Raw genomic sequence first — 20,393 nt, 5'->3', positions numbered from 1 at the left:
TGTAACTCAGTCAGGCTGACTTCCAACTCACAGCGATCCACCTGAGGGCTGGGATTAAAGGCATGCGCCATCATGCAGCCAGCTGGATTCTTGTCTTATGAATTTATAGAATGAAATCCATAGAACAGAGGGTAAGACAGACTTTATTAGATTAAGAGAAGAGAAAAATATAGAGAGACCTCCTGCCGTGTGGGAGGCAGGAGCGGGTAGGGAGCCCACGTGGGAGTAGGGATTGGGGTAACCCCCATCTCAGCCCATCCAGGGACCTAGAAGGTGAAAAGCCAAAAATAGGCCTTGCCCACCTGGTAAGGATCTATTTATAATTGTATTGTGGTGGGCTTGACCCTCAGGCTCAGGTGAGTTTGAAAGACCTGAATGGTCTGGGGTCAGGCACTGACTCTGGAGTAGGTGCGATAGCTGACTGGATGGCTCAATCAGATGCTGAACTCTGATTCTGTTGAAGCAGACGGGCACTGTGTTCCCCCTTCCGGCCCACTCTCCTGACTGGCTACCTAATTCTCTCACTGACACTGGAGCTTGCTATTTTCTTTTTTCTAAGGTAGGGTCTCTTTTTAGCCCAGGCTGACCTGGAACTCGCTCTGTAGTCTCAAGATGGCCTCAAACTCACAGTGATCCTTCTACCTCTACCTCTCCCAAGTGTTGGGATTAAAGGTGTGTGACACCATGTCCATTTTGGAGCGTGCTAGTTTTTGATGAGACCAACAAGTCTTTGATCCTCCTGCCTCTGCCCCCTCAGGGCTGCAGTTACAGGTGCATATGGCCACACCCGTCATTTTACATGGGTGCTGGGGCCTCTTGCTTCTGCAGCAAGAACTCTTACTCCTCTCCCTGGCCTCACTGTGTGTGTTTTAATATTTTTTATTTATTTCACACAGAAAGGGGGAGGTGTGGGGGAAAGAGAGAGCAAGCAGGTGAGCGAGTGTGAGAGCAAGTCCCAGGGCCTCCAGCTACTGCAAACAAACTCCAGATGCATGTGCCCCCTTGTGCATCTGGCTTACGTGGGTCCTGGAGAGTTGAACTGGTATCCTCTGGCTTTGCAGGCTAATGTCTTAACCACTAAGCCATCCCTCCAGCCCTCTCATTGTGTTTTTTGAAATGGGAGGCTCATGTACCTCGGGCTGACTTCAAACTCAGTATGTAGCTGAGACTGATGTAGAACTCGTGATCCTCCTGTCTCTACCTCCCAAGAGCTGAGATTACAGGTGTGTGCGACCACTCCCACTTAATGTGGGGTTGGGGATGAAGTCCAAGGGTCTGTGTGCTGTGCAAGCACTATCCCAACTGACCCACATTTCCACTTCATACACTGATGTCTTAAGAGGGGTTTAGAGCTAAAGGGGATCCCAAAATGAGGTAAGTGGACTGCTCCATAATCTCTCTTCCCAACCAGACAAAACCATTCACTGCCAATGCTTGCTCATAAAGTTTATTGACAACTGTTTGGTCCCAACACACAAAACATCACTTGAACCACAAAAAAAGTGTTCAAACAAAGTAGACAGTTAAGAAAAATATCTCGTTCAAAGCCCAATCCAAAGCAAACAGTGTGAGATGGGAGAGGGGATTTTGGTGATAACTTTTGTCTTTTTAAACAGATAAATTTGGTACATCCTTCCACCCAGAAATAAAGCATCATCTCAATGCACGCACACCATTGCATCATCATTTAATTAAGCCTCTGGATAAAAAAATAGATAGCGACTGAGCTGACCACTATGGAATACGTCATGAATACGACCAGCCTCCACCACAGTCGCAGTTTTAAGCAGCAATTGCTAGTCAAATGTGCTCTGGACTGGCAGCCCAGAGAATGGCACGCAATCACATGACAGTGCAGACTGTTTCTTTGTTGCCCATGGAACCAGCTCTTTGAGATGGTTCCAAGTGACTTGTAGTGACACCTCATGTTGTTTAAGTCCATAATTCTTCCCACACTAGCAAAGCTGAAGTCCAAGTGTGCAAATGTGGCCTTAGGAAGTTTCAGAATAAGGCAACTGATGTTCTCAACACCAATTCATTACATCTTTTAAAAGCGCCTTTAAAAAACCTGCACACGGGCATTTTGCTTCCTGTACCACTATGTCTGCAGAGGAGACGTCCTCACAAGAGCTGGTGGAGTCTCCAGTGTGGCTCCATCTTGATTGGGGTCGTGTGCTGAAAACTGGGAATCACTGGCTTCATTTAAAAGATTTAGGGAACAAAAATCCAACTGGTAAAAACCTCTCTAGAGCCCTTACTTTGTGGCATTTATAAAAATGCTGGCTACTAAATCAGAATCCATCTTCTGGCTTTCTAGAAATTACAAAATATAAACATTCCCCAAGAAGTGTCACCTAACTAGTGGGAGACTGTGCCGACGAGCCCTAACTCGCGGGAGACCGCACTGACGGGCCCTAACTCGTGGGAGACCGCACCAACGGGCCTTAACTCATGGGACACCATGCCGACAGGCCCTTTCTGCTCCATGAATGGACCCTCCCTGTTCAGCCCGACAAATACAACCCATTGTAAATGTCAGGTTTCTCCAGCAGGGAAGTTAGGCCTCCTGTGAGCAGACACCTCAGGCACCCAGAGAGAAGACCATTCCACGGGGCGGTGCCCACAAAGGCTGGCTTTTCCCAAAGACCAACGTCAGACACCGCAAAAAGGAAAAAAAAAAAAAACAAAAAAAAACAAAAAAAAAACAACCCAAACATGCTTCCAATAGTGACAAATCACAAAGTAAAAAGACACTGAACTAACATACAAATGCACAGCCTCACACGGAAAGCTTCCCAGATGCCAACACCAGCTTTAAAATTACAACAACAAGGTTAGGCTTGTCAACCTTGGCCTTCACCTGTGCAGATAGAATTCTGGTCTCTTCCTAGTGGACACAATATTGATTCCATTCCTGCTAAAGCACCTCATCACTCTGCTCTGACTTGTATTTTATGCATCTGATGCATAGTTGAGAAAATCAGACTCTCGCACTGGCCGGCACACAAGGGCGTGCGCTGTCGCTCACATCTGCCCCGACACACCTGCACCAAGACCGCCTCCTCTCCTTAACCCACTCCACGTAAAACTGGAACTGAACACAGAAGGGAAGCTTATAACATGTTCAACTTTCTAGAAAGCTCCAAAATGGAATTCCTAAATGGAAATGTTTAAAATAAATTGTGATGAAGCCACATTTGTCAACTAGAGACAGTTACATAAAAACAAGGCACACAGACAAGTCAACACAGAAGCCTTCCTATGTCAGCCTGAAAACATCTCTCCTCCCGATGCTCCTCCAGGGTGTGAAACTGCATCACAGAACCAGACAGGGTGTGCTTCAGAAACCAAAGGACGGGAGACGCTGCCAGGCTCTATGAAGGACCAGACCACTGAGGCGGCTCCATGGACGTCAAGCCACTCCTTGCTAGCTGAGTTCTTGCTACTTACTTCTGGAACACTGCCATGCTTCGTAATAGCTAAGGAAAATTTGGTAAAACATATTAAGGATTCTTTAACAATGGTCAAAGTTCTTTCAAAGAATTGGAAAATAAAGAAAAACATCAGCTGAAAGGTCAAAACTAGATCACATGGTGTGGAGAAATCTAAGAAGTGAGTGGCTTCCAAAGGGTTGTCATTAAAACAGAAGAGGATGCTTTTGAGCCCATTTTTGTGTGTAGAATCAGACAGTTTTTCCCCATCCTAATTCTATGTCCAAAATGAAAGTTAAAGCTTGGTTACAGGTGCAAAGGAAAAGTTGGCTGCCAATTTTACTCGATTTTTGGGCTGCTTTTTGGCGGGGCTTTCCACAGGGTCCTTGCTGAGCAGCAACTCAGGGGCTTCCGAGGAGGGGCCGTGAGAAGCCGAGGCAGCTGCTGGGGCACAAGATGAGCAGGAATCAGAGGATGGGTTTTCCTTCTTTACTATGACTGCAGTTTCAGTGCTTTCTTCTTGGGTTAAACTCATAATTTCTATAAACAAAAAAGCGAACAGATTCAGTTCCAGGTCTTGTAAGCACTAGTGGCTTTCAGTTTCTTTCTTGTAATTAAAAAAAAATTATTATAAGGGCTAGGGAGAGAGCTTAGCAGTTAAGGAGCTTGCCAGTGAAGTCTAAGGACCCATGTTTGAGTCTTCAGGTCCCACATAAGCCAGACGCACAAGGTGACGCAAGCAAGTAAGGTCGCACATAAGCACAAGGTGGTGCATGCGTCTAGAGTTCAATTCCAGTGGCTGGAGGCCCTGGTGTGCCAATTCTCATTCTCATTCTCTCCCCCACCCCCATAAAAAAAGGCATCTGTTAGGCTTGCCTCAAGAAAAAATTTTTTTTTAATAGGGCTGGAAAGATGGCATAACAGTTGAAGGTGCTTGCTTGCAAAACCTGACAGACCAAGTTCAATTCCCTAGTAGCCACATAAAACCACAGGCACACAGTGGCACATGCATCTAGTGTTTACTTGCAGTGACAGGAGGTCCGAGTGCAGCCCCCCCAATCTCCTGAATGAATTTTAAAGCCAGACACAGAAAACAGCACGTGCACTGGAGTCCTGGCACCCCTGCATTCATGCTCTCCTGCTCACTCTGCTTGCAAAGAAACAAAAATATTTTTAAAATAACCCACCAGAACCAGGTGTCGTGGCATACACTTGTAATTCTAGCACTCAGGAGGCTGAGGCAGGATTGCCATGAGCTTGAGGCCAGCCAGGGCTAACTAGTGAGTGCCAGGGCTACACAGCAAGGCTCCATCTCAAAAAAAAAAAAAAATTTTTTTTTTAAATCTTTAACAAGATAACCCACCAAAATGTCACACGTGGGCTGGAGAGATGGCTTAGCAGTTAAGCGCTTGCCTGTGGAGCCTAAGGACCTCAGTTCAAGGTTCAAGTCCCCAGGACCCATGTAAGCCAGATGTCCAAGGGGGTGCATGCATCTGGAGTTCGTTTTCAGTGGCTGGAAGCCATTGTGCGTCCAGTTCTCTCCCCCACCCACCACCCCCCTCTCTGCCTCTTTCTCTCTCTGTTGCTCTCAAATGAATAAATTTTTTTTAAAGTCACACTTATGCCACAATTTACTTATTAGTGATATGGCTGGTATTGTGTGTCACAAAAATCAAATATTTATAAACTGTCTACCATTCTTCCTTAGGCTGCAGTTTTAGAAATGTCACTTTGGGCTACTTATCAAAAGTCCTTTTCCTCACCTGGATTCTTTGCCCATTCATTCCTCTGTCTGGTGCCAAAACCCACAGCCACAGGTGAACTTTCTGGGCCAGGAGGAGCCTCAGTGCCAGGGAGCTCCTACACACTGCTTTCTGAGGAGCTGAGCTCAGCATAGGTGTAATGTCAGAGGCAAGGGGAGAACTACATGGAGTCAATATCACTTCAAACCCAGCCAATGTCCTTGCAGAACTCACTGCCACACACAACTATTCCACTTGTAATACACATGAGGCCCTGTGCCTAAGCAACACGAACTGTTATGCCTTAAATCCCAACTGCGCAAGGCGAGGAGCCCTACTGCTAGAATTACATGCAAAGCGACAGTGATGGGGACAGCAGGCAAGCTGAGAACACACACTTGGGAAGGCGCGTGCGCACTGAAGTCCAAGCCATGAGAAGGCCCTGCTTTCTCCGCCACGTCAGGAGACAGCTGCATGCACCTCGCTCCCACCCGGGTCAGCCGTGCTGAGCACCGCCTTGCAGAGACTAAAGGTGGTAAGAGCCAGCTCAGCCACAGGGGGAGGCATGACTAAGAGGAGGGAGAAACTGGAGTCAACCATGAAGATGAGACAAAAAGGTCTGAACAGAGCAGCTAGGCCTCCTTGCAGGAGGCTGGGTAACACCAAAGAAAGACAACAGACCCCAAGCTGAAATCCGGCTGTCACTTCCTAGCCAAACAGCCTGGGCAGCTGGCTCCAGTTATGGCACAAGTTGCCCCTCAGTACCTAACCTGTGGGGCAAGGGGGTGGTCTACTGCAGTGCAGTCTGAGAACCATGTGACCATGCTGCCAGGCCCACATTCTCTCTGGCAAGGTGTGAGGGGGTCAATGTGCCTCATGCCAAGCTGGCATTAGGTTAGGGTGTGACAAGGTCACAGGAGAGTCTAGGGCCTTAAACCTTAGTTGCCTGGTTCTTGCCTACAGCCACCTAAGCCCTAGAATCCTCTAGAGCCCAAGCATAGCAGAGTGTGTGGTGGGTGATAGGTATGCCACAGCAGCAGCCAAACCACTCAAGGGCAAAGGGCAGACATCCAGAGGGCTGGGGCACCTCTCTTCTTCTGCGGGCTCCTCTGCAGAGCCACCTTGCTGCATGCTCCCCAGGCAGCCTTGGGCAGTGACTCCTACCGCAGCAACTCCATCAAGGAAGGAGGGCCTGAATGACCACTGAAGCAGGTTTTCTCTCTGCCTCTGTCGACATGGGTCTACCCACACAGGAGATTTCAGCCAGCACGGTGACCTACCTGAAGGCTCTTGAGGGCGTTCCTCAAACTGAATGAGATCAGCAGGCTGCAGGATGACGGGATCTGGTCTCAGCTGAGGGGACGGTAGGCATGAAGGGACGGGTGCACAAAGAAGGTCCACAGGGGAGCTGCTGGCCAAGTGAAGAAGCTCCTGCTCCGCCTGACTGGGACCTGCAGAGAGGACATGTGGCCGTGCTTGCTCCACAGGCGCAAGCAGCCCCCACCCATCTGTGCCCAAGGTCTGTTAAGTCTTAAAAGTTAAGCAAGAGCCTGGGTTCGATTCCCCAGCCAGTTACATAAGGCTATCAGGCATTCAATTGCAGCAAAAAAGAGAGCCTGGTGCACCCATACAAAGAAGGGAGGGAGGGAGGGAAGAGGCAGAAACAAAGAAAAAGAAAGGACTAAAGAAAAGAAAGAAAGAAAAAAGGAAAGAGGGCTGGAGTGACCAGTTGGTGGGTAAAGTGCTTACTATGCAAGCAGGAGGGCCCGAGTTCAGATCCCCAGTGCCCACAGAAAATGTCAGACATAGTGGGGCACGCCCGTAATTCCAGCAATGGGGAGGGAGAGGCACCGATCCTCAGAGCTTGCTGGGTGCCTAGCCAAAGTTGACCTCTGGCCTCCATATGCACGTGCTTGTGAGCATGCACGCACACACACATGAACTCATATGCATGTAAACACATATACATGCACACATACTACAATATATAAACACATCAAAAAAACTTAAGTCACTCAGTAGGTACTCAAGGTTTAAAAAGAAGTGAGGTAACCCAGGCCCAGAAAGCCAAACATCGCATGTTCTCTCTCATATGTGGATCCTAGCCACACGTGTATAGACTTGTGTGTGAGCTGGAACAAAAGTCAGTAGCAGAGGCCCATAAGCTAGAAAAAGGCTATAAGGGAGGGAGGACAGGAAGGAAGGACTTAAGGGGGTGGTATTGTATATATGTAAGCAGAAGAACAGATTACAGGGATGGGCAAGGCCTAAGGTAGGTCAGGGGAAGAGTATAAAAGAAGGGAGGGGGGAGGTCAATCAAAATTTAAAATATTCTGAATAAGGCATATGAAAATCTACTTTCTTGAATAATGGCACATCCAAAGCCACAGATTATTACTAGAAAATTTTAAGTGCCAGGGATGAGATACCTTCCAGTGCGCTGTTGACCAGGGAGGTCCCTGTTGCCTCCAGAACATTATAGGCTATTGCCAAGGCCCTTGGTTTCCCGTGAAAAAGAGATGGTAAGACCCTATTGCTTTAGGCTTCACATGCCAGAGCGGCAGAGTCACTGAGAAATCAAGCTGGTGCTGAGCAGAAAACCTTCTCCCTTGTAGCCCAGCCAACTGAAAGCTGGGAAAAGCGGCACTGTATGCAGCCCCATGGGAGACAGAAGCCATCATCAGTGGTGAGAACAGTGGATGCTGGAAGCCTCAAGTTTGGCCAGACAGGCCAAATGACCGAACGGGTACAATAGTGCATGTCTGCTCTGGGGGAAACCAGCTGCTCTCTAATTGGACTAAAGGCCCACTCTATGGGAGGGAATACATGCCTGGTACTGAAAACCTAATCAAAAGCCTATGGCAGGAGAGGTAATGAGCCTTAGGGGTATAAAGCCTGCTCTTGTCTGGATAAATGCATATATTACTCTCACCAAATTGCCCTGAAAGCACTACATTTAATGTTCATATTTATATATTAAAGATACGCTCACTTCTGGTTCAGATGGAGATGACTACTGGGATGACCCAAAAGGCAGCATAGTGCTGAGAAGAAGAGACAGAGGAGTGTCCATCATTCAAACATCTCACATACTCCAAGGCTCAGGGGTCCATTGCAGAAGACGTGGCAGAAAAAATATAAGAGCCAAAGGAAGAGTACCACTCCATACATACAACTGTCCGGACAGAAAATGACCTCAATATCCTTATAGTGCCTAGCAATACCCACACAAGACCCTCATAATAGGAGAGAAAGATGATGACATCAAATTAAAAAGAGAGACTAATGGAGAGAGGAAGAGGGAGGGGATATGATGGAGAGCAGAGTTATGAAGGGGAAAGTGGGGGAGGGGAGGGAAATACCATGGTTTATTGTCTGTAAATATAGAAGCTGTCAATAAAAAAATAAAAAAGAAAAAAAGAAAAGGCCATTATCAAAAAGACCATTGACAGCCAGGAGAGATGGCTTAGTAGTTAAGGAGCTTGCTTACAAAGCCTAAGGACCCAGGTTTGATTCCCCAGTACCCATGTAAGCCAGATGCAGAAGGTGGTGCATGCATCTGGAGTTCATTTACAGTGGCTGGAGGCCCTAGCGTGCCCATTCTATTAATCTGACCCCCCTAAATAAACATACATACATACACACACACACACACATATATTTTTTTCTTTTTGTTTTTCAAAGTAGGGTCTCACTCTAGCCCAGGCTGACCTGCATAATTTTTTTGAGAGACCACTGCCAGTGAAAAGCTACAGGCTAAAGATCTGTGTTGTCATTTCTTAGCTGATTCCGTCTGGAAGTGCAGTTCTTGGTTAGAGAATGGGGGGCACTCCTGCTGCAGTGTGGGGGCAGTAGAATGAGAAGGTGTTCTGAGATGCTAGTGTAGAATGCTAGGAACCAAGCTCTCCTCTAAGCACAGGTAGAGAAGTACTTCAAGAGTTCTGCTGACTCAGCTTAGCATAAACTCCACCTACCTTTGTATCTGCTCTGACCCAATGCTTTAAACCAGTGGTTGAGATCTTAGTCCCTGGCCTGCCTTCAGCAGAATCCTATTAGGTCAATTCAGCAAGAACCCCTTACCCATTATGGCCCCTCTTGGCTAGACTATCACTCTGTTCCCTGCCTCTATGGCCCCAGTCTCTGCTGTATTTAGGGCTCAACTTTCTTTTGTTGAACAGTCTTGAGACATACAAACTGTGTAACATCATTATGGGAGACCAATGCCTTTGAAGGAACTGATGCTATCACACGCAGGCTGCATTTTGAAGGAACTGATGCTATCACACGCAGACTGCATTTTTTGTTAACGACACACTAAGACTGCACTGAAAAGATGTATGAATAGTTAATTAATGGAATGGCCCACTGCCCCTTTCCCCTATGCACCCTATCTTCCTGGAACTTCACTTTTCCTCTCTTACCATCGCCACCTGCTCCAAGCTGGAGTTCTGAGGCTGTGTGCAGTTCGGGCACCTCCAGGATCTGTTTGCTGTCTGGAGGCTGGCTTTCATGACTGGCAGGGCAGAGGCTGAGTGAGCTCAGCCGGTCTAGGGGACAAGGGTACCCGTCAGAGAGAAAGGTTACCATGAGAATCGCGATGGCTTCAGGGGAGGGGATGGGTGCTTACTTACTTTTCATGTCATTTTTTAACACTACAATTCTCTTGTGACCATGTCCTTTTATCCACACCACCTGCACACAAGACATAGTACTGGTTAAGCACTGGAAAGGGAGGGCAGTTGCCTAGCAGTCGGGAAGAGGGACCTGTTGGGCCTCAGTCACACATTCAACTTAGAAACTGAATTGATGACAGTAATTTTTCTATGCATTTTATTTTTACATTCCAATGTTTTATTGTAGTAACAGAACACAGTAGACAGAAATATGTACCTTAGTAAAAACTGAACAATCAAAATTCATGAGATGCAGCTTTAAAAGTATTTGATTCAGCTAAGGGTGGTGGTGCACGCCTTTAATCCCAGCACTTGGGAGTCAGGGGTAGTAAGACCACTGTGTGTTCGAGGCCAGCTTGGGACTACAGAGTAAGTTCCAGGTCAGCTTGTGCTAGAATGATAACCAACCTCAAAAATAAATAAATAAATAAATAAATAAATAAATAAAGCCGGGCATGGTGGCACACGCTTTTAATCCCAGCACTCGGGAGGCAGAGGTAGGAGGATCACCGTGAGTTCAAGGCCACCCTGAGACTCCTTAGTGAATTCCAGGTCAGCCTGGGCTACAGTGAGACCCTACCTCAAAAAAAAAAAAAAAAAAAAAAAAAAAAAATCGATTCTTCAGAGGGCTGCTAGTTTACTATATAAAGTAGCAAGTTCTCACATGAGTGTGCTTATTCTTATAGAAACCACACTAACATCTAAGAACAGCACCTAGCACAGTTTAACCCAAATCCTGATTCCAACACTGAAGTGCAGAGTGCTACCTCCTCAGCCAAGTCAGGGTGGAGGTGACATCCTTGGCTCCCAGAGCTCTGCTGTCACCAAGTCCTGGCCTTGGCACCTAAGCATTCTCCCTTTACTTTTTCACAGGCCGAGTATCTTTTATCCAAAATGTTTTGGGTGATTTCCATATACATAATGAGGTATCTTGGGGATGGGGCCTAAGCTTAATTGTAAAATTCATTTGTGTTTCATATCCATCTCACACACGTATCCTGAACATATTACATATTTTTAGTTTATTAGTGGCTTAACTACAACCTATTAAACATAGTCAGCACAACTTTCTACTTGTGCTATCATGTGAACCTTTGGAAGGTTTTGGATTTGGAATCTCGAGAGTTTTGAGTTAGATGTGCTCGGGCTGAGGAGATGGTTCAGTGGTTAAAGGTGCTCAACCCTTTTATGCAAGTTCAACCCCTTTCCTACCAACTACTACCCTCACTTCTTCAATCACGTTCTACTTTATTTATTTGCAAGGAGAGAGACAGACAGACAGAAAATGAATAGGTGCACCAGGGCCTCCAGCCACTGTAAATCAACTCCAAATCCATGTATCACCCTGTGCACCTGGCTTTACATGGGTACTGGGGAATCTAACCTGAGTCATTAGGCTTTGCAGGCAAACACCTTAACCGCATAGCCATCTTTCCAGCTCTTTGTTAAATGTGTGCGTGTGTGTGTATACATACATACATACATACACACATGTATGTATGTACGTATATGTATATACAATCAGAGAGAGACAGAGACAGAGAAAGAAAGAGGGGGAGAGAATGGGCACACCAGGGCTTGTAGTCACTGCAAACAAACTCCACATGTATGTACCACTTTATGCATCTGGCTTTCTTTACATGGGAACTGGGGAATCAAACCTGAGTCATTAGGCTTTGTAGGCAAGTGCCTTTACCACTGAGCCATCTCTCCGGCCCTGTCTTATTTTGGAGACAGGGTCTTTTATTGAATCTGCTGCTGATTCAGCTAGACTGACTAGCCAATGAGCCCCAGGGTTCCTTCTTGCCTCCTCAGTGCTAGAGTCACTGGCATGAACATGGCTTTCACATGGGAATGGGATCCACATTTTACCTGCTAATCCCTATCCCCAGTCCCATCCAGCATGGGTTGAATGCTTGACTCACACTGCTCCTCATCTGCGGATGCTACCTCATCCACCAAGACTGCCTACCTTTTCTTGCCACACGGAAATGCAGACATCCTGGATGCTGCTGCTTGAGGACTCCCCACCTGGCCCAGCATCTTCCTCCATGCCCACTGGGCAGCTATTACTGTTCTAGCCACACTTCTCTACTCAGAACACCTGCTTACGTGTCCTGTCGGATGCAGGTGACAGAACTGGAAGTTCTGCTGCTGAGCACCACAGTCCGGAACTCACTTAGTGGCACACAGGAATAATGGTTTACACTACCACTGAACAACATTAAAATCAATGCCTGCCGTGTCACTGCTGTGGTGGCACCTATGTTCCACCAGGAGTCAGCCTTGCTCTTCAGGAAGGCGCTCTACCCACCTGCGGGATGGCTCCCAGAAGCTCCTCCACACTATTGTAGCCATACGTCTTGGGCTGCAGTGTTTCCCCAACATACTTGGTATAGGCCACAGAAAACTCATGGAGGAAGATCTGCTGGTAGTGGTAAGTGTGAAGTAAGGAGCGCACATTCTTAGCAAACAAGTACAGACTTGTGAGCTTCACATACTCTTCCGTGTTATCGCTGGTAAACACCTGATTCAGAACGAAGAGCAGGATTAGAAACTTCATGAGTAACTGGCCCTATTTCCTTTAGAGTGAGGGTCTTCTGTTGAGTGACTCAGAAAGGCCAAAATCAACTTAAGCTCCTCAATAGTTAACATATTTGGTGATGGTGCCTCTTATCAGCATTAAAATTTCAACCACCATTATAGTCTGTTTTATAGTAACTGGCCTAATTTTCAGCTTGTTCCTGGATGAGTTTTGGTAACTTAAATTTTCCAGGAGCTCGGTTTGTTCTGGGTTCTACACCTGCTACCAAAGAGCTGCATGCACTCTTCCCTGTCTTCCACCCCAAAATGCCATTCTTGAAAGACCGCTTTCAAGCAGGCAGCTGACCTCCCTTTCTGACCCACAACCTCCGCTAAGTCAGCTGCAGCTGCCTTAAGGTCTCAATTCAGAGACCTCACCAGTGGAATCCAGCCTGGTCCAGGAGGGAGGCCCCCAGTGCAAGCATCAGGAGACCAGGGCTCTCACCTCCATCTCCAGCTCACCTTAGCTGCACTCCTTCACCTGCCTCGGCCTGTGTGCTCAGCTGACAACCACCACTCAGGTCCCTTCCCCCCCAGCTCCATACACTCATCTAGACCGACAGGCAATGCTGAAGTACACTGGGCTCAGCGGCTTCCAACATGACAGGTCTACAGATCCCTTCACACAGGTACCTCAACCAAGTAGGGCAGACTCTTGAGTAGCTCAGTCAAAGTCATGAATCCGTATTCACAAGGGTTGAGAGAAGTACTGTGGGTGGTTTCATAATGTGTCCTGAGCTCATCGACAGAAAGGTAGGTAGCTCCTTCCCAGGACATCAACAACACCAGCAGCTGGGCAGTGAGAGACCGCAAAGACTTCCGGTTGATCAGCTGAATCTGTTTGCCAGAGTCCATGTCAGCCACCTGGAGCGGGAACAGTCCAAACCTTTCAGAGCTCAGCAACACTTCCTGAGCCTACTCAATTTAGCTAAGTTCAATTTGGCTGATGAGACCAAGAGGAAAGATCTGGAATTTTTCTCTTCAACAGAAATAGAGTGCGACATCAGACTAACACTGAAAGAAAAAGGGAGTGGAAATTATTCTTTCCCTCTCTGTAGGTAAGCCCAAGCCTCCATCTACAGCCCTCTCTTGGCCCATAATATGCAAGAACTTGCTGTGGTCCTCCAATTTCTTTGCCTTCTTTCTTGTCCTCTTCCCCCCTGGCAGAGACAGAATGGCTAGCTGATGGGCCCTGGCCCAAGCTAGTGACTTATGGTTGCTGTGTTCAAGGAGGAGTGGGCTGGGCTGGGTGGCAGAAAGCCCATTCTGCCCACAGGGTCAGTTAGTACTGATTACATCTCTGAAAAGTATCTGCTTAATTATTTCAGGTTCTCAAGGAAAGGAAAAGCATAAACAATCAGACACATTTATGGACACCAGGCACCATCTATCTGGGCACCCAATACCAAGTGGAGAAACGAGGTGACTGCCTGCTTGTCCCGGGAGAGGTGAGGCTCTCTAGACCTCAGCAGGACTGAAGAAGGCAGAGCTCTCTGCTCGTAGGCCGCTTAGGCCCCAGCACCCAACTCTTTCAGCTTCTTTCCCCCTTCTCTGCTTTTCCTGTCAGGCCCAACGGTCTCAGAGCCACAATAAGAACTAAGGGATCAAAACCTTGCACACTCTTGAGTCTCAGAGGCAGTGTGTGGGCAGCTCTTGGGGAGTCATCCCAACACCAATGCCTCTTTAGTTGTTAGCACACACCGGGCCAACGCGCGACACTTCTACTGTGTGTGTAATGTTGACGGGACCACACAGAGTACTGCTCAGAAGTCGTCCTTAACTGGTCAGCACACACAAATTTGAGTTCTCAGAAATCCATGCCAGGAATAAGTCACCTGTTCAGCCTTCTCACCTTTCTACCTCCCCTAGTCCACTTCCAGTCTTAAGCTTCTCCTTTCTTCATTTTTTCCAGAGCTGGGATTGAACACAGGGCTTTCCATGCTTGGCGGGTACCTATACTACTGAACTGTAACCCCAGCTGCTCTCTTTTAATTTGGAGGGAGGGTTTTGTTAAGTAGCTAAGGTTGACCTTCAATTACAACCTTCTTCCTACATTCAGAGCAGACCAGCAGGCCCAGTTCTGTTCTTCACTCTTCCATCACCTTGGCACTGATGGCATGCCTATCACTACTTTAGTCTCCTTTGTCCCTAGTCCTTTTCATCATCTGGCCAGCTTCTACCTTGAACCCCAACACAAGTTTCTCTGAGCCTGCATTTTGGGGGGCTAGCCCTACTGCTTGCCTCGTCGTCCGACAAGCACTCACCCCAGGGCATGAGGGCTCCATAGCACACGATGCTCCTCCTGAACCTCCCAGGCCTCCAGGTCATGCCACTCTCCCACTCCCAAGTCAGACCCTCTCCATACTCTTTCATCTTGAGTCCTGCCTCTCTTCCTCTAAGCAGCTCCCTTATCTCCTATTGATGGGAAAGCAGCACCCTCTTTCTAATGGCACACACCCCTTGTTTTCTCTCCTCGTGCTCTAGCTCTGCCCCCTCACCAGCCTTTCTCCCTTTTGCTCCTCTCTCAAGTGGACCCTGACACTGCTCTCTCACCATCCAGCCCACTATCTACACTTGGCTAAGTGGCATGAAGCTCTGCTGGTCATTTGTCTTCTGTCTCTGGGGTGTCCACTCTCTACAACACTCCTCCTCCCAGGCTCTGGGGTGTCCACTAGAACATTCCTCCTCCCAGGCTCTGGGATATCCACCCTCTAGAACACTCCTCCCTCCCTGGCTCTGGGGTGTCTACTCCTTAGAATCTCCCATCCTCTGGGATGGTTCTCCCTCCTCTACCTTTCAGTCATGGGCACATGATTGGACTCCTGCATCTCTGCTTGGGGGTGTCATCACTTCATGCTTCCCTTTCTAATTGTTCCTCCTGGAAGTGATTTTCCCTGGTTTTGTGCTGGAGGTGGCTAAAAATGCCCTGTTGCTCTACCTACGAATGCACAGAGGGTTAGTATAAGGCAGGGACAGGGGTAAGTTGCCCTTTTCTTTTTTTAATTTTTATTTATTTATTTGAGAGAGTGAGAGGGAAAGAGGTACACACACACACAGAGAGAGAGAGACAGAGAGAGACAGAGAGGGAGAGAATGGGCATGCCAGGGACTCTAGCCACTGCAAACGAACTCCAGACGCATGCACCACCTTGTGCATCTGTTTTATGTGGGTCCTGGGGAATCGAACGAAGGTCCTTTGGCTTTGCAGGAAAATGCCTTAACCGCTAAGCCATCTCTCCAGCCCGGTAAGTTGCCTTTTGAGGTTTACTAGTTAACAAAGGCAATTCTGAACTGTGCTTATTTTGTTTATTTATTACAGAGAGAGAGAATGGGCATGCCAGGGCCTCTAACCACTGCAAACGAACTCCAGATGCTTGTGCCACCTTCTGCATCTGGCTTAAGTGAGACCTGCAGAATCAAACCTGGATCGTTAGGCTTCGCAGGCAAGTGCGCTAAGCCATCTCTCCAGCCTTCTACTTATTTTAACTTGTGTGTGTGCACATGTGTATGTGAGAGGACAACTTCTGTGTGGCCCCTGCCTGACCACCTTATTTGAGAGGATTTCTCCCTTAGGATTCTGGGCTGCTCTCACAAGCTTCTGGGAAAATCTGTCCCAACCTACCATTTTAATGAGATTACAGAAGCCTGACATAACTTCTGGCTTTACATGTGACAGTTACAGCCTGAGCAGTGAGCCATCCCAGCCCCGGCTTTTTTTTTTTTTTTCAAGGTAGGGTCTGACTCTAGCCCAGGCTGACCTGGAATTCACTATGGAGTTTCAGGGTGGCCTCGAACTCATGGCGATCGTCCTGCCTCCACCTCCCAAGTGCTGGGATTAAAGACATGCGCAGCCCCTGTTCTTAAAACTACTCCCAAATGTCCCAGTACTCAGGAAGCAGAGGTAGGCGGATCACTGTGAGTTTGAGGCCAGCCTGAGAATACAGAGTGAATTCCAGGTCAGCTAGAGTGAGACCCTACCTCAAAAAAACAAAACAAGCCGGGCGTGGTGGCGCACGCCTTTAATCCCAGCACTCGGGAGGCAGAGGTAGGAGGATCTCCGTGAGTTCAAGGCCACCCTGAGACTACAGAGTTAATTCCAGGTCAGCCTGGACCAGAGTGAGACCCTACCTCGAAAAACCAAAAAATAAAAAATAAAAAACAAAACAAAACAAAACAAAAAAAGAGAAAAACCTATTCCCAAATGAGTCAAGCTTGCGGAAAAGATCTGATTACAGTCTCCTATGAACACTGGAGACAAAGACCTGTCTGGTAGGATACAACTTCACGTCAGCCTTACTGAGACCAAGTGCCCGAGCACACGCACCCTGGGGTAAGAACCGCATCAGGTTAACAAAGGCCACAAATGAACACACAAAGGAGGACTATAAGCATCAGGTGCAAACCAAGTGATCTCCTGCGACGAGAAGCAGGCCGAGCCAGTGCCAGCACAGAAATACTGCAGCACACCCAGTGCCCCAAGGTGGCCTGTGCCACCAGGACTACTCAGGAAGAAAGCAGCTGCCTACCTTTACAACATGGCAGAGTTTCTGGGTTAAAGCTGAAATTGAACTGACGTCATAGTCTTGGAGGCGAAACGTATACCCGAAGGTTTTCGCGTACTCTGTGAGTAGATCTGTCATCATAAGGCAGTTGTCTTTCTGGGATCGCAGAAGTTTAACAAACTGGGCAGCTAGAGCTTTGAATCGCTCCACTTCTGTCAAAGTTAGGATTTTTTCTTCTCCACATTCCAAAACCTTAAAAAACATACAGGGAGGAGCGTTTTAACACATTACAAGTGTGCATAAAATAAGTGTACAGCTAGTTAGTAGGGGCAGATGGCACTGTCATTTTAATGGGTACGGGAGAGCAGTTTTCCAAGATGAAAGCACTTTAAACCAGTTGCACAACAATGTGAACATGCTTACTGCTAAACACACACTTAAAAATCATTAAGAGAGTCAATTTTGTTATGTGTTACATCTTATAGTAACAAGTTTTAGATGCATTTTAGGAGTCAAAAATATTAATAACAAGGTATGGTGGTACACGCCTTTATCCCAGCCCCCAAGAGGAAGAGGCCGGAGGACTGCTATGAGTTTGAGGCCAGCCTGAGACTACATAGCGAATTCCAGGTTAGCCTGAGGTAGAGTGAGACCTTGAAAAACAAACAAGGAGAGATGGCTTAGCGGTTAAGCGCTTGCCTGTGAAGCCTAAGGACCCTGGTTCGAGGCTCGGTTCCCCAGGTCCCACGTTAGCCAGATGCACAAGGGGGCGCACGCATCTGGAGCTCGTTTGCAGAGGCTGGAAGCCCTGGTGTGCCCATTCTCTCTCTCTCCCTCTATCTGTCTTTCTCTCTGTGTCTGTCTTTCTCAAACCAATAAATAAAAAAAATTAAAAAATGAAAAAAAAAATAAAAAGAAAAACAAACAAACAAACAAAAAACCCTGAAATCAGAAGTATGCTTTTTTTTTCCTGGGAAAAATACCACAGTTGGTAAACTCCTCACCTCCCAAGCATGAAAGCACGAATTCACTTCCCAGCACTAACATAAAAATGCTGAGTATGTTCACAGATGGAGACATCATGCCCAGAGGCATTCCCTCTCCCCCAAGATATCTGCTGCTCCCACAATGCATAAACCACAACCCCGTAGAGAATACCAACCCCACTAAGGAGCGTCCCCAATGGAATAGGGGCAGGGACAAAGGAAAAGAGAGTACCAATACATGATGTAGCCATACAAAATATGTTAATAATAATAATGAAAACATTAAAAAATGCTGGGTGTGAACTGTATAGATGGTTCAGGGGTTAAGGGCACTTGCTTGTAAGGCCTGATGATCTGGGTTCAATTACCCAGTACCCACATAAGGCATGGTGCATGTGTCTGGACTTTGGTAGCAGTGGTTAAGGGGCCCTGGTGTGCCCATGTCCCTGTTCCCCTCCTCTCACTTTGCTTGATGTTGGATGTTGCAGTGCACACTTAAAATCCTGGCGCTGGGGTGGGGAGAGACAGGATTGCCGGGTTCACTGGCCAGCCAGTCCAGCCTAATGGGAATGGACAAAACCCAGCGAGAAGCTCTGTCTCGAAGGAGGTAGATGGTATCACTGAGGATGACAGCAGAGGTTGTCCTCTGGTCTCCCCATGCACGTATGCCTCAGAAAAAAGAAATCTGACTTCATTTTCAAATAGCATGGTGTGGCTACTTTCTCATGCACTCACCCTCCTCCAACACATCTGAAAAGAATGGAGCTACTGAGATTATATCCAGCTTTAAAAGACTCGAGCTCCTGCTTCTTTTCATCAATAATTATTCTAACACAGGTTTGAAGAATGCATAGATATAATATATTCTTCTTTTGAGACAGGGTTTTGCTGTTTAACCCAGACTGGCCTGGAGCTTACAATCCTGCTGCCTTCTCCTCCCAATGCTCAGATTACAGGTGTGCACCACCATGCCCAGCTGCAGAGTAATTCTTCAGTGCAGAAAAAGCCTTTACCCTAAAAAAACTAATAGGTCAACATAGCTTCTCTGATGGGAGTATTTCAGACTCAAACAACACATCCTAAAAAAATGAAAATAAAATCCTATATACAGCTCAGAAAAATACATACAGAATTACAATCTTTCCACTTACTTGTAAAATTTCAGGTATGGCTTCAAAAAGTTCAAGTAGTTTGGTAAACCCATAGTATGCAAGTTTGCACTGCCGGCCAAAGTGATGATGGTAAGAGGGAATAAATTTATTAAAGGGCATTCGAAAGTGGGGCTGGTGACGCAGCAAGTCAACAACATCCTTGGAGAACTGTTTTGTCCTTTCTATTTCATCCTGAGTACGTTCTTAAAAAAATAAAATAAAAATCATCCATCACAATGTCTTCCAACTATCTGTTTAACATTGACCCAGTAGCAAGTCCTGTTCAGTTTACAAGAGAGCACCTTGGCTTTCCAAGCACAATCAACCAAAACAAATACACATACTTCTGTAAGCAGTTCTCACACATGTTCAAGGGCAGAATATGGGGGGTCATGGTGTCTTCAAGGTGTGCTGTTAAGATTCATATAGGGTCACCTTACAGGCCAGAAACAGCTGTCTACCAATCAAGTCCTTCTATATATAGAAGCACAGACACACATGCAGGTCTCTTGTGCTTAAACACTCCAGAAATTATTTCTGTACCACACTTCTGAATATTCACATGCATTTTATTCACTCAATCTTCAGTTATAATATGCTGTAGAAGAGAGCGCCAGGCATCAAACGTTTAACAAAGCTGGGTGTGGTGGCGCACAGCTTTAGTCCCAGCAGGAGGATAATCCTCAGAAGGCTGAGGTAAGGGGATCGCCATGAGTTTGAGACCCACCTGGCTACACAGTGATTTCCAGGTTATCCTAGGCTAGAGTGATACTCTGTCTCCAAAAAAAAACCCAGAACAGAACAAAACAAAAAAACTTAACAAAAATTAAAAAGGTAAAAGTACTTAAACTTTTATTTTTGTTTCTTTTAATTTTTAAGTTAGAACTGGAGAGTGATGGACATTATAGGTTCTAGCCCTATGATTCCACGACCTCAGGAGCAAGCGCCCTGTTCCTTAGACAAGAATTCGGCAGTGAGTAGATTTCACATCTTCTCTCCTAGGATGCAGCTGGAGCCGCCACTTGAAAATGGACTCAACGCTCCCTGAGTTCTCACAGTTAAAGACAGAGCCTCAACTGTGCTTCACAGCCACACACAGGCCAGGAAGCATTTCAACAAAGGGCCTGTCATACCTCTTCCTCCCCTTTCAGTGAATTCTTACACTAGGGTGCCTTCTTGTGACACATGGCTGCCCCACTCCTAAGGACAAAGAAATTCTTTCCAAATGCACTTCCCAAGGCATCTTCAAGACCCAAGAGAAGGGAGGGGAACAAGGCACCCCCAAGATCATTCCGTTTTAAAAAACCACTGGCGGGGTGTGTACCT

At 46.9% G+C, this 20,393-nt stretch overlaps 1 protein-coding gene across 6 annotated transcripts in view; it reads right to left on the bottom strand.

Annotated features, from left to right (window-relative positions):
* Positions 1-1,425: 1,425 nt before the first annotated feature.
* Marf1 (meiosis regulator and mRNA stability factor 1) overlaps positions 1,426-20,393 on the bottom strand; it is a 51,329-nt gene continuing 32,361 nt past the window's right edge. For all 6 annotated transcript variants that reach the window (XM_045161373.1, XM_004652284.2, XM_004652285.2 and 3 more), the window contains exons 20-27: positions 19,068-19,270; positions 16,955-17,182; positions 13,063-13,293; positions 12,161-12,373; positions 9,805-9,865; positions 9,595-9,720; positions 6,454-6,624; positions 1,426-3,971 (exon numbers count right to left, since the gene is read on the bottom strand). In XM_045161373.1, the coding sequence (XP_045017308.1) occupies positions 3,727-3,971; positions 6,454-6,624; positions 9,595-9,720; positions 9,805-9,865; positions 12,161-12,373; positions 13,063-13,293; positions 16,955-17,182; positions 19,068-19,270 (1,478 nt within the window). In that variant the 3' untranslated portion in view covers positions 1,426-3,726. The remainder of the gene's footprint in view (positions 3,972-6,453; positions 6,625-9,594; positions 9,721-9,804; positions 9,866-12,160; positions 12,374-13,062; positions 13,294-16,954; positions 17,183-19,067; positions 19,271-20,393) is intronic.

Source organism: Jaculus jaculus, chromosome 11 (assembly GCF_020740685.1).
Source record: "Jaculus jaculus isolate mJacJac1 chromosome 11, mJacJac1.mat.Y.cur, whole genome shotgun sequence".
Lineage (NCBI taxonomy): Eukaryota > Metazoa > Chordata > Mammalia > Rodentia > Dipodidae > Jaculus > Jaculus jaculus.
The sequence above is the reverse complement of the archived record's forward strand: the minus strand, read 5'-3'. Positions and strand labels throughout refer to the sequence as shown.